General features: G+C 43.7%; 1 protein-coding gene across 1 annotated transcript in view; it reads right to left on the bottom strand.

Annotated features, from left to right (window-relative positions):
- Positions 1-5,025: 5,025 nt before the first annotated feature.
- The window catches only part of LOC144145660 (uncharacterized), a 59,287-nt gene continuing 50,106 nt past the window's right edge, over positions 5,026-14,206 (bottom strand). The window contains exon 5 of the mRNA XM_077677329.1: positions 5,026-5,170. Within this exon, the coding sequence (XP_077533455.1) occupies positions 5,031-5,170 (140 nt within the window). The 3' untranslated portion in view covers positions 5,026-5,030. The remainder of the gene's footprint in view (positions 5,171-14,206) is intronic.

Here is a 14,206-nt window from a genome sequence, read left to right on the forward strand (position 1 = left end):
AGCATGGCTTCCCATAAGATACCTCTCACCATTTCACCTGCTCAATGCAAACCTTGGAATACTTTTGCGTTATCCAAACACTCAATAATAACTATTTAGTAAAGTCAACAGATCTTTACTAGACGATTCTTGAAATACCTTAATAAAACACTCAATGAAACAAAACAGGCTGTGTTGAATATCCTTAATAGGTTTTGATTTGATATTTCTGAATAGGTTCGCAACGGGAGAATCAATAGAGAGTAAACGAAAACTCGACTGGAACTCAACAGACATTTCTCGGTATAATTTCACGTGATTTTTCTCAACAGGAACTCAACAAGAAAAGTGTATTGAGAGTCAACAGAAAGTAAACTGGAAATCAACAGACATGTTGACTTTGGTCAATTGATTGATTGATTGATTATAGGGTTTAACGCGCCGACGCAACGCAGGCGATGAGGCGCGCCGTAGTGGAGGGCTCCAGATTAATTTTGACCACCTGGGGATCTTTAATGTGCGCCGAAATCTCGTACACACGGGCGTTTTTGCTTTTCGCTTCCATCAGAAAAGCGGCCGCCGCGGCTGGGAATCGAACCCGCGATCTTGTGCTCAGCAGCGCAACGCCTTAGCCACTGAGCAACCACGGCGGGTGTGACTATGGTCAATACACTTTCAAATAAAACTCGACGTGGGGTTTCAATTGCAATACAGCGACCAATTTCCAACGAGAACTCAATACAAAATTTCTATTCAATAGGAACTTACCATGAACACAATAAATCAAGTAAAGTCAATCGCATTAACCATTTTTATTAGGGGTTCCTTCGTACCCTCATGGAGGTTTTCACCAAAAAGAGAAAAACATCTAAAATTCTCTGCTACACATCGTCACCAGTGACGTAATAAGGAAATAATTAAAAGACAGCAGTGTGTTAGCTCCTTGTTAGAATTCAAGTGGTCCCTCATAAACATTGTTACCAACATTGAATTCAATGTTTGCTGACAAAAGTCGACAAATGCTACCAACATTGAGTAGACTGTCTACTTACTGTCTGTAGACCTTGTAGCAACAGCCTACCAATTTTTTGTCAACCATTGGCCACCGTGTTTCTATTGAAACATTTCTGTAAACTTTCTACAAAAAGTTTTGTGTAGACTTTATACTCAATCGCTGTTGCTAACCGAAGCGTTTTCGACATTCATAATGTGATGCAGGGGGAAAAGCCGACCATTCGTAGACCGTTTGTCAATATTTCAACAGATCTTAATTGAAGGTCGTCATAATTATTCTCTAAAAGATCGCGTAGTGGCAGCAAAAATGAAAAAGAGGAAACATAGTACCACGTTAAGGTAATCGGGCTCTTGAGGTGATACATGTTGAGGTTTCCGGAGGCACATATTCACACGCGCCACTTCAAACAATGTAACAAACAAAACCGCACCTCAGAAACTTACTACAGCGGAAACAACAGAAACGCAAATGAACGCGACATCTTCACGATACATTCACCGGTAGTGCACTTCAGTCATAAAAGCCGCCATCCGCGGGATGCCAATGCCGCGGTTAGGCATGCCTCTCATTGCATGTTTACGAACCTGCGCAATAATATTTCCAAAATATAATACCGGGAAACACTGGGACATTAATGATCGCACATATGTTGTTTTTACTTTGTAGTTGCAAGTTGTAACCAAACCAAATGGTAAACTGGAATGGGTTACATGAAAGCGCGAGCGCCGGCACGCGCGCCGCGCTATGGCTGCCCCGGGTGATTGATGCGTTGAAGGTACGAAAACAGGGAAGGGCGCCGGTGGCGGTTGTTTGGAAGCAAGAGCGGCCAAAACATCTGCGCCGGCGGATTAGGTTAGCATACCGCGCGATTTTAGACTATCGCCGTTGTTAGAGACGCGTCCAACAGTCTGTCGTAAAATATTATGCACATAATTCGTTTCTTTCAACGAATTATGCTCAGCGAAAGTTGTTTCTCTCTCTCTCTCTCTCTCTCTCTCTCTCTCTCTCTCTCTCTCTCTCTCTCTCTCTTTCAACCATGCAGCACTTAATTTGCGGAAATCAAAACACAGTAACGAGCGGTTGCGAGTGTTTGATGCCGCTGGCTGGCGCTTATTCGGAACCACTGGCTAGCCATGTTTATCACCGTGGACAGTGAAAGGGAGCGGGTCTTGAAGGAGCAGCCCGTGAAGCTGAGGGATGAACTGGTTGTGCCCAGGGCGAAACTCCGCGGCTCGAGTGCACAAGTGTGACGAGACATGCAGAGAGAGAGAAAGATACGTGCATGTGCGCGGGCGCGTGCGCGTGTGCGTGTGTGTGTGTGTGTGTGTTTGTGCGCGTGCGTGCGTGTGTGCGTGTGTGCGTGCGTGCGTGTATTTAAAGCCTGATTCAAATAAAATAACGTAATTTGGTTGAAAACAAGTTACTAGTTTGTTCCCAAATAGTGTGTACCTGTCCAGGTATTTTGAAAAAAGCAATATTAATGAATTCAAATCGGACACCAGCGCGAAGGGATCAGATGTTTGGTTAAATTCAACCTGCGACCAAGCGTCTCAAAACACTTTCAGTGGTCATCCTACAGCAGGTGGTCAATAGACAAATGTCAACATAAATTAGGCAGACTTTCTTCATACAGCTGTCAACAAACAAATGTCAACATAAATAAGTAGACTTTCTCTATACAACAGTCAACAGATGAGTGTCAACATACATTAATTAGACTTTTTACAGACAACGGTCAATAGGATGTAAGAGTATCTAGGATAGCAATAAAGTTAGTAGAATATCAACAGAACGTCTACAGAATGCAAAGAAGTATTTTTGTATGGGGTACAATAAAACGTAACATGAAGCACCCATGAATCTTAGAGTCATGTCTTCTAACTTAGCGGTGGCGTTATGTAGTCACTAAGACGACCTAACGGATGGGTAAAAACGCTAATGGTACGTTTTCTCTAGTATCCGACCTAAATATTTAGGATTAACTTTGATATCGCGACACGCAAAAAAAAAGTATTTTGAATGAGGAAAAATTGTATTTGAGTTTTATGGTGACTTTACACTGCCAATTTTTCTTTGGTGCTTCGGTAATACCACTCTGAACCGGTTCACGAACCGGTTCGGTACATGGTTGTGTCGATTCGGAACTGAACCGGAACAAAATGAACTTACCTGAACTCGAAGCGTAACCGAACAGGTATTTATTTTTTGTTCGACAGATGGGTTTCTACACCAATGAAATGGAGCCTGCCTCTGATAACAGGGTCAATTTTTAAGTCTCAAGCGACTTTTTTGGTGTCTATCGTCGTTTAGAGAAAAACGTTCTGCGGTGTTGTTGGGCTCTAAAATACTATTTTCTTTAGGCTTAACTGGAAAAGTATTAGGTTTTAATTGCGAATACTTGAAATACCCGTTTATCATGACCAATTAATAAAAAGCAGTCTTGCACGGCAATCCCGCAGGTAGCGAGTTCTTTGCAGGGTGCTCGGAGCTTTCACTTCATCGTGGCATCCTCGGAAGGTCGTTATGGGTGACATTTTGGTAGTCAGGAATTCTGTTCTTCCGCCCAATATTACCTGGAACGTTTTTGTCTAAATGCCAAATAAGGCAATATCTCTGTATGAACACAAATGTCATGGACAATCTCCAGGCAAGAGGTCATGAAACTACGCAAATTTAAAGGTTGCAAGGTTTCCTGCCTTAGTAAAAGAACATGACCCTTTTTCTTTCTAGTCCGTATTTGTCTTGATTGACAGAACGTGAGCTCTCCGAAGCGGAAAAGAGGGAAGCTCCAATTGTTTTTCTTCACCGGTCGAGAAGGAGTTTTTCGTGTTTTTACCAGTATTTAATGAAATGTGAGCCTGAAAGATGAGAGCCGTTCGGAGGCGAGGCGTTTAGGAGGCGTTTAGATCGCAGCATTAGGTTCTTCAGGAACATATAAGACAGCAAAAAATATTGGTTTCAAGCGAACATATACGTCGCCAGACAATCGAAACAGCGTTGCTAACCTGTATCGTTGGGATCGTACTGTTCTTTCAAATTAAGGGTATTTTAAAAACGAAAATGTTCGCACTTTTTGCGCAGGGGTCTTATTTATTCCACACGTTTTATTGGATTCGTAGTTTTCGCCCAACTCTTGACAGACGGGCACAGTTTGTATAATACCGGCACCATCAACTACGCTTATTTAGAGAGACAATGTGGCCGTCTGAAACATTCGACGTTATCCAGTGGTAATACACCATTATCAGGCAGTTTGAAATATGTAGGGTGTCACTCTATCATTTAGAGCTGTTTAATTGTCATGAAACAAGCCCAAAGGGGCTTCAACTTGCGTTCTGCTATGTCTAGCAGACCAAGACCCATATCAACATGCTCACGCATTGTGTAATAACTGGGAGGCAGGCTGGAATTGGCAAGGCACCAACTCTTTTACGCACATATGAGGTGTTGGCTGGTGTCCCTGAGTATTAGATGACTTGATTGTATCCATCCACGGCACACCACTGCACACTACAGAGAGGAGGACTTTCCTCTCTTGATGAAGCGGAAAGAAAACCGACACAGGCCAACGCCAAATTCGGATATATATCACACACCCGTTCTGCGCACTGATCCCGAATGTAACAAGAAGCTTTACCGTTCTAAATATGCCGGCTTATTTTCTTGCTTGCTTGGTGCCCTGATTTCTAGCTTTGTGATGTGGAACGCTCAACTTCACATTGTTTTCCTAAGAATGTATGCAACGCACAACTTCCTGCCAATTTATTGCGAAAAGAAAATTCGGCATGCTTTTGTACTAGGCTTTGAGTCCTGGATAACTCTTCGAAGAGTAACGCAAGGACATACCTGGGTGTCATGAGCTTCCTCTCCCGGACTGTATCAGCGCAGACAATGCTTGGGCAGACACGCTTTGGTGAATGCCCTGAGTCAGAGCCAGGTAACACCGTGCACGTAACAAAAGGACGAATACCTCGCTGCTGTTTGGCTGTTGTTGATCTGAGGCGACTACAACTTCAGCCAAACTCGCCATAGGTTTTTATTGCGTAACACACCAACTTTTTCTTCCTCTTTTTAAATGGCACACCAAGAAAACGAACAAGATTCCGGCTAGTGTGTGCACAATGGCCAGGGAGTAATAAAACTGGTCGTAGCAGCCAAGCCTGTCTCTGAAGAACCCTGAAAAAAAAACGTGACGTGATATATCGTCTTATAAAAAATGGATGGGGTGAAAGTCGCCCGAGTAGAAATAGACAACCTGTTTTATTTTCAGGAACTGTAGAAATTGCCACGTTCTTTCTGGGACAAACAATGAAAGCAGGTTTTTTTCGCGGCAATAAAATATGTAAAATATAGCTTTTGATAACTGGGTTAAGAATGCGTAATAAAACGGTCATTTGTTCATGTATCACCAAATTGTACTTGGTGGGGTACGCGCTGAAACTTCACCTAAAGTAGCAAGGCCTCCGCACTCGAGAGAAACAAGTCAATTTTGACCTTCAAGAAGCATCATCGTTACGCAAAATCTTGAAAAACCGGTGTGTTCTAATTTCACCACCATAAATACTTGCTGCAGAAGCAGGACAAATCCCGGGTTCTTTTCTTCTGGGGAGTAAAGCCTTAGCCATGGGGCCACCGTTTTACAAGGCCTTTGTTTATTCCTTCCAACTAATTCTCTCTATTAGCACAACTCTAGCGTCACTAAGATTGCGAAGAAAGCAATGAGAGCATTTTCTTTATATAGAAAAACGTTCACCGTAGCTACTGTCATGGTTTCACTCAAAAGAAGGTAGAACACGTGTTGAGATCACCGCATTCATTAGCAAACCAGTAAAAGAGGAGGAAAGCGTAGCAACCTTCAATTGCGCGCACAAAGCCAGGATACCGAGAATGCGGCAATTGTCTCACTCTTCATTGCACGCAGTGGAGCTTCCGATTATTTGCAACTAGGGGAATGAGGTGGTTGTGTAAAATGCGCATTGCAGGGGTACCAACAATTGCATAGGAAGGAATTGTGCTCTCACGCTGTCACTACTAATAATTTACATTGCCTTTTCACGCGGCCGCATGCACTCCATGGTCATCCACATTCGAGGTAATGTAATTTGAGTCGGACCGTGGCTGCGATGCTCACATTGTAAACTCAACACAGCCGAACACGCAGACAAGAAATAGCAACGAGGATCTATTTTATAAAAGCGGGCATCTATAATATGAGCTGCTACCCGGACAAGCGTATTCTAAGACCAACGTGTAAGTCGTAAAAGAGTGCGGAACATTTACAATAACGTGCGAACGTGGAGAAGCATGTCCGCTTCGGGAAAGTCATGAGCTGATCGCGACTCCAAATACTCTGGCGTACTTTGGTTGCCCACAAAACATTAGAGGGTTGGCTGTCGGAACCAAGTGGTGCAGTAAGTTTTCTTCGCTCAAATTTTGTCGTAGGTCCTAAGCACGGTCTTTTGCGGATCCACCGTTTATATTCGCAGCTAGAGCAAGACCTGGTGATTTCACGAGAGATCGGACAGGCGTGTAAGCTGGATATCTTCAATTTCGATGAAGATTTTACATTGAGCTCCCTGTGCACAGGAGAAAACACGTGATGTTATGTTGTGGGAAAAAAATTGCGTTTCTCATAAACATCCCCAAATCCAGCTGGTGTCAATGGCGCATTGAGTGCCTCGCTGAAAAATGGTTAATTTTACCGCTCTAAAATAAACACTTCTGCAGCTATCGCCCTACCTTTTTATATGCAAACAGTGTGAGTATTCTCAAATGATTTGACATACTCGTGTTTTGCTTGCAGAGTGAATTCCTTTTCAAAAAATTCCAAAGTTGGAAAAAAATTAAAACAGCCCGATTGTGTTTTTTCTCGAAATCCAAACAAGTTACGTAATTGAACTTTTTAAGTTTTACTCTTCGGTCCTCGTTCAATCTAATAGCCAATGTGAAGTATGTGTTTAAGACACTTCCATATAAAAAAGCTTGGTATGTTTTGAAAGCCAATAAAAAGGCCATCTGCGTTTTTTTGAAACATTCACAAATAGCCTCCCAGGTATCTCTCTATCGCCTGCATCAACAGCATGTTTCTCTATTCTTGTTGTTCGCAGCTACATGCCGCTAAATATGGCCTTGTTAGCAGTAGTGCTTTGACATACCCAAGAGATTTGTAAGAAGCTTTGACCGCTGTGTACGGCGAGTCATTAATGTTACAAAGAGAAAAACATTAAATAAACATTGCGGTGAGCTTGCTTAGCTGAAATTAGGCGTGAGCAAAGTGGCCAGAATTTTAACAAATTGCAGAAAAGCACCCCAAGTGGATTCTTCAAGCTAGCGCACTCGCTCTTCTGGATGCACCTCTTTATGCGCTCCGCAATGTTGTTGTGTGCGCGCTGTGTAGGCCCACTCGCATATACAGAGTTGGTAAGATGATATCCGGACCTTTCGGGAGTGACCGAAGCGCAATGGCTGCGCTTGAACTTAGTCTAACTTGCAGCTTCGAGGTTATCGTTCCGGCTGGAATAAATACGCATTGAAGGAAGGCGGCTGAACTTCCTGCTTAGTTTCAGAAGGAGATGATCTAATGCTTCTCAGCAAAACTAAAAATATTAAACAAAACATATAACCATGGGTTTTGCCGTCATGATCGATAACACAATCAGGCGGCTTGAATAAACACCCTAGCTAGCAACAGTTTCCGCCTGATTATCGCCTGCGGTGATTCACGCACACCCGCGAGCCAGACGAGGCTAATTATTCAAGAGCAGTGAGGAGCGCCTGCTTTGTTCTGATTATTTAGGAAGGCATAAGGAAAAAAATTGTCTCAATAAGGAACTTCCCTAGCGTGAAAATCTGTACACTGAATACCGTTCAACCTGTACAGCCTCCCAAATGTTTAACAACATCACCGGACCGACGACCGATCGGCGTGTCAGCGCCTTTTAACGGTGTCCGGCGGCAAAATAGTCAAGAGTACACCCACGTGCGTTAAGCCTTATAATCTGGGAGAATCGTCACTACGCACTGTTCTAGAGGGCGATATACCACCTGCCACGGTATGGCACGAATTCATTTACGAGAAACCTGGGTTATTCGAAGCACACGCGCATCTCCAATGTGCATTTGATGTTTTTCTCATATTGTTTGCCCGGCACGTTCATCTGGAATGTTCATGCTGCTTAGCTTCTTCTGGCGCCTAGCGAACGGCTTTCGCCAGTAATAAAGTCAGGGAGTGTGTGGCTTTAAAGGGACACTGAAGTGAATTTGTCAAGCTCCCGTTTTTGCTTGCACTGCGTAGACTGGCTCAAATTAGCACACTTTTCATCGTTTATCCGGTTGACAAATGGGTAATTATTTTACAAAGCGCGAAACAAGAAAAACTACCATGCGCGGTTTGCGGCGGCCGCACTAACTAAAGCTGTGACGTTGGGAGGAGCGGGCACCGTGATCGGACGATGCCCAAGGTGAGCAACCAAACAAGTTTCGGTTTCGGTTTCGGTTCTGTAAAACACAACCGGTAGCGTTGTTGGATGGGCATTCTCAATAACTCAGTAATCATGTTGTCAGCTGTAAGAATGCATAAAGATAAGCCTCCCAGGACGGCTTGAAATCGTAGCATTCACTAGCCGAGGCCTACGCAGTGCATGGACGCCCTCCGCGTACCCGCAGACGCCCAAATGTCATGCGCTTTTCCCCCATATTTGGAGCTTGCCTCACTCATGCCTGTACCGTAAAAAGCGTGTTCGCACCAGGCCAAGGGTCTGTTCATTCTGGCCTGTGCCCACTGCCCGCAAGCAGTCGGTGCTTATGGCAACAGCACGCCAACGAGAACTCGCTAGCGCGCCAGTGCCGGCCTGCGCGCGTTCTGTGAACCAGTGGCAACAGCACGCCAACGAGAACTCGCCAGCGCGCCAGTGCCAGCCTGCGCGCGTTCTGTGAACTAGTTCGTGGAGCGATGAACGTTGCGGCCCAAAAAAAGGTGAGCTCAATGTAGAAAACATCGGCAGAAAACGAAAAAAAAAACAAAAAAAAAACAACGTACCCGCGGGGACTCGAACTCGTGACTTGCAAAACACTTGCGGCGCCATACCCAGCGTCCCAGACAACTAGGCCACTGAACGGGGTTTTTTTTTCTTTCCTACGTGAAATTTCAGAGAGAAGTCAGCCAAGACAATTGACACTTAATATAAACACTAACAGACAGCAAAGGGTAAGCACGTCAGTCTAACAAAGGTCGGCGCCAATTCAAAACTCAGGCAAGCAAACGCACGCATCGAAAAGATGCAGCCACTCAGGTGGATCACTCTGCGCAACATAAACGCTCCTTACCAACGCCGCCTGTTCCCGAAAAATGACCTTGGTCGGCCTAGGGGGTTCAGCATGCCGATCAGTGATGCGGCACTTCCACAAGCTAAACAAACCTAGGAGCACAAAAACATCATATGGCACCCGATTAACGTCCTCAAATGCCAAGAAGCGAATGGTGTATGGGGTGATGTCAATGTCCTTTTTTAGTGTCCGTTGCAAAACGTCCCAGAAAAACACCGCGTCACGGCAAAGCACAAAACAGTGGTCAATAGTTTCTGGTTGGTTGCACAAGCGGCAATTGTCTGACCAAGGGATCGACATTCCTTTGTGAACGGCCTCTACGCCGACCTTGGTAAAATATGGTATATATCGTACAAGTTTACTCTTTTATTTAGTTTTGGCATTTCAAGCAGTTTAGGTGACTATTTGTTGTATTGCGCTCGTGCAGTAAGCGTCCCCCGAGTTTCCACAATAGCTCACGTCTAGCAATTGCATTTCGTAGACGGAAAAGCGTTCGCAGATGCGTAGTCGTGCTGCTGACCGCTGTGCTTGTTCGCCCAGCGCAAGAAAGTGCTTCCCGCACCCTCTTTTTATGCTGTACGGTAAAAATATCAGTTGATTTTATTTCCTTAGTACCTATATTGACTTCGCTGACTCTTCTCCCGCCTTCAAGAGGTCTTATATTTTCCTACTGGCGTACCAGTCAGCGAAGCGTCGCATGTGCGCTTGTGCAGCGCTTGTGTGAGGCGACCTTGACTTGGAGCTAGATACAGTGTACAAACTAACCAAGCAAAGAAAGGCCCATTCTTCCATTCACAAACGTGTCCTGGGTTTGTTTCAACTGAGCGAGCGAACGAATTGCGACGACCCGTCGGCGGCCGGCGGACGAAACGCTGGGCCTCTAAAAAGCATCTAAAACGCTTTGGTTGCCGTTAGCCTGCGTTTGACCTCTTGGATCACCCTCACTGCCCTTTTAGCTTCATGCTCAAGTGAAAGACAGTAAAGACGTACAGCCTGATCGCGGCTAATTTCTCGAAAGTAGCACACAGTGCCACAGAGCTCCCCGGGAACCACTTCATGTGTACCTAAATTATTAGTTAACGGGCAATTGCAGATGGCTGCTATTTCAGAAGTTTGAAGACAGGCTGAGTAAGAGATCAGAGAACTGAAACACAAATAGTTCGAACACAAGGATAATTTGCAGTCATTATACATGACAGATATTTTTGCATCACTCCAGGACTGCGCAGTTTTTCATCCAAAATATTACGGCAATCATTTAAACAACAGAACTTTAAAAGGCTAGCGTTAAAAGATCTTGACTTAAAAGGTCTCCAGTTGCGCGGTTGATACCGCACCAGTCGATAATTATACACGGGAACAGACATGGGCTCGGAAGCCGGAGCTTCAACGTGGTATTAAGGTCCAATGCACATTATACGCGTTCAGTTTCAACAACGCAATGTTTACTTAATACGTTTGTCTTTGCGACGGCCATTTCTCGCCCTAAACTGTCATAAGTTTCTTACAAACGTCTTGGGGATGTAACCGCAATACTGCTGACAAAAAGGGCCCATCTCCCCGCGAGGGGGACTCGAGTAAATTCGTCGCATACGGGGTGGGTGTATTGCATTAACGTTTAGTGTTTGGGGAGTTGGTGGTAGTGAATGCGTTGTATCAGCAGCTTCTTGACGTAGTTTGAATGAGTCAAGGATATAAGGCACATTCGTGGCCTTCCATTCTGTGTCGGCTTTGTGGCGCAGTGGGTAGAGCACCATGTACCTTGCTTTCCGCCCGCAGGGTCGTGGGATCGAAACCTGGCACCGGTAAGTATTATTTCTTTATATAGTGTAGAGGGAGGGGTGCGGACCTATTGTTCAGAGCGAGGAGGGTAGCGTGATGCGGTCGAGGAGGAGTGGGGGAGAGGGCGCACCTGGAACGGCTGTTGCGGACGCCGAAGCACGCCAACGCCGACAATGCCGGGTGACATCGTGAGTTAAAGAAATGCTCGGCATTAAAAAAAACCATATTTGGCGCCATGCAGGTGCTAAGCAAAGAATAGTGCGACATGTTGTTGATGTAGGTGACAGAGAATAACCTTGGCTTTAATTTGTGAAGGTTTGACAAAAAACGAGGATGGCGTTTTTTTATTTGCCTTTCAACGTATACCAAAATGTAATAGCATGCTGCCGTACACACCTTTTTCATATGGAAGCATCTTCAACACATAAGCTAAAATTGGCTCTTAGACTGAACAAGGGCAGAAGAATAAAACATTTTCAGTTACCTAGCTTATTTACATTCCGGAAAAAATACCCCACATTTATTTATTTATTTATTTCAACATACTGCAGGCCCTTCAGGGCCCATGCAGGAGTGGTTACAATGAATTCAAGTTTTTATCGTAAGGATAACATAGGTATTCAAAAGGCAAGAAACACGAACAATATAGAATACACATGGACAGAAGCATGCTTTACAGTGTAAACGTTTAGTTCACAAAGGAAGTTATATAAACACTAAATATGCAATTTTTCTTTTTATCAAGCGTTAAAATTCTAGATCATTTATGGCTCTTAGAAAACACTCTACAGATGTGCTGTTGACGGCGGCCGCGGGTAATCTGTTCCACAGTCCGATGGCTGATGGAAATAACGAGTACTCATGTGTGTTTATGTTGCTATGAGGTTGCCTGATAGTCCTATCATGATTTGTGCGCGAAGAATGCCTGAAGGGAGCTTGGAGGTAATTAGTTCGGGGTATTTTATAATGATCGTGGAACAAAAGATAAAGGAACTTTAATCTAGATATCATTTTGCAACTCTGAGAGAGTTCGAAGGTCTGCCCGTTTTCGTAGATCGGAAAAGCTAGTAAAGCGAGAGTAGTCGGAAAAGATCAAACGCAAAGCCAAGTTCTGCACGCGTTCAAGTTTGTATACTAGATATTTTTGGTGGGGGCTCCATATAATGTCGGCGTACTCTAGAGTTGGCTTCATCAGAGATTTATAGGCATTAAGTTTAACATTTAAGGGTACCCGGCATAGGCGCCTTCTTAAGAAGTTCAGCTTACCTAGTGCTTTACTACATATGTTGTCAATATGGCTTTCCCAGGATAAATTACTAGAAAAGGTAACACCTAAATACTTTACCTGGTCAACCTTGACCACTTCAGTATCCTGAATTTTATACTGGAAATTTAAAGGAGCTTTCTTATTGGTGAAACTGATGCTGAACGTTTTGTTTTTGTTTAGTTTCAAGCCCCAGTCTTTGCACCACGCCTGGATAGAAGTTAACGACTTGTTAAGTTCTAGCTGATCTTCTGTGTTGTTAACTGCTGTATACATCACACAGTCATCTGCGAACAGTCTAGTTGTAATAGATGGGTCAACAGAGAATGGGATATCGTTGATATAAATTAAAAATAAAATTGGGACAAGAACTGAGCCTTGTGGCACACCAGAAAATACATCCAGAGTCTTCGAGTTGTGTTCATTTAAAGCAACATATTGTTTTCGGTTTTTAAAATAGCATAAATTCATGAGACAACTTTCGTTTCTACTCCTATTGCATTTAGTTTTGTTATAAGATCCTGATGAGGAACGACATCATATGCTTTAGAAAAATCTAAAAAGATTGCATCTAATTTTCCTCTTTCATTTAGTGTGTCGGCAATATCGTTAGTAAATTCAGCAAGTTGGGTCACCGTTGAACCATGTTGACGCTCGTAAAGCAGAGAACTAGATTCTAACTGGATCATGATTGCTTTGAAGATAACATGTTCAAGCATTTTACAGCACGTGCTTGTCAATGAAATTGGCCTATAATTATTAAAATCTTGGTTTGAGCCTGGCTAATGGATCGGTTTTATTTTTGCACAGCGCCAATCATCTGCAATTGTGGCGGTGTTAAGGGAGGCTGTGTAAATATTGTACAGGTATTTTGAAGTCCACTCAGCGTATTTAAATAGGAAGTTATTTGTTATGCTATCAGGGCCAGGAGATTTTTTTAAGTCGAGCTTGCGTAAAAGGCTGAGGACACCTTCATCGCTGATATTTATTTCAGGCATAGGGTTATTAACAGTATATGGTTTTATGGCTACTTGTGAGCAAGAACGGGTAAATACTGACTGGAAAAAGCTATTAAACTTTTCGGCTACGGTTACAGGATCAACCACCGTTTCGTTAGGCGATTTTATTTCTGGGACTGGGGTCTTTTCAGCAGATAGGTAACGCCAAAACTTATGCGGCTCATGGCGCATAAACGAAGGAAGCGTGTTCGTGAAGAAATGCTCCTTTGCGGCGGGCACTTTATCTCGCATCTCAGTGATAAGGATTTCAAGCTTGCTTGTGTCCCCATGCTTGCGTCGCCTTTTTATCTTTCTTTTTAAGTGAATTATTTCTCTTGTCACCCAAGGGTATTCGCGGCTAACACGTTGCTTTCTTACTGGTATAAAGTGTGTTTCGCAAAACGAGACAATGGCCTTAAAGCGGGACCACATCGTGCGTACATCAGTAATAGCAGCGAATTGGGCAAACAGGATTCTAAGTATTTCATGATAGCCGCGTCGTTTGCACGGGTGTAGTCTTTAAAAAAGGTGGTTTTGGGCTTTATCCTTTTTCGCGAAGTTGAAAATGGACAGGTTAGGTTTATCATCATGTGATCGGAAATACCAGTCTCTACGGTGGTCCTACAATCTTCTAACGAACTACTAACAAGCATAAGGTGAAGAGTAGAGGAACATCTAGTGTTATCGGTAACAAGCTGGTTTAATGAGAAACTGAGGGCAGTGAACAGTAAAGAATCCGCACTTGAGGTTTCCTTGCCATTGTGCGTCAGATTAAGCCAATTGATACCTGGTAGAATAAAATCTCCCGTAATAATTATTTTTGACCAAGAATTAGTGTGTCGA

Source organism: Haemaphysalis longicornis, unplaced genomic scaffold (genome assembly GCF_048455015.1).
Source record: "Haemaphysalis longicornis isolate Haplotype H1 unplaced genomic scaffold, Haemaphysalis longicornis Haplotype H1 scaffold_7, whole genome shotgun sequence".
Classification (NCBI taxonomy): Eukaryota; Metazoa; Arthropoda; class Arachnida; order Ixodida; family Ixodidae; genus Haemaphysalis; species Haemaphysalis longicornis.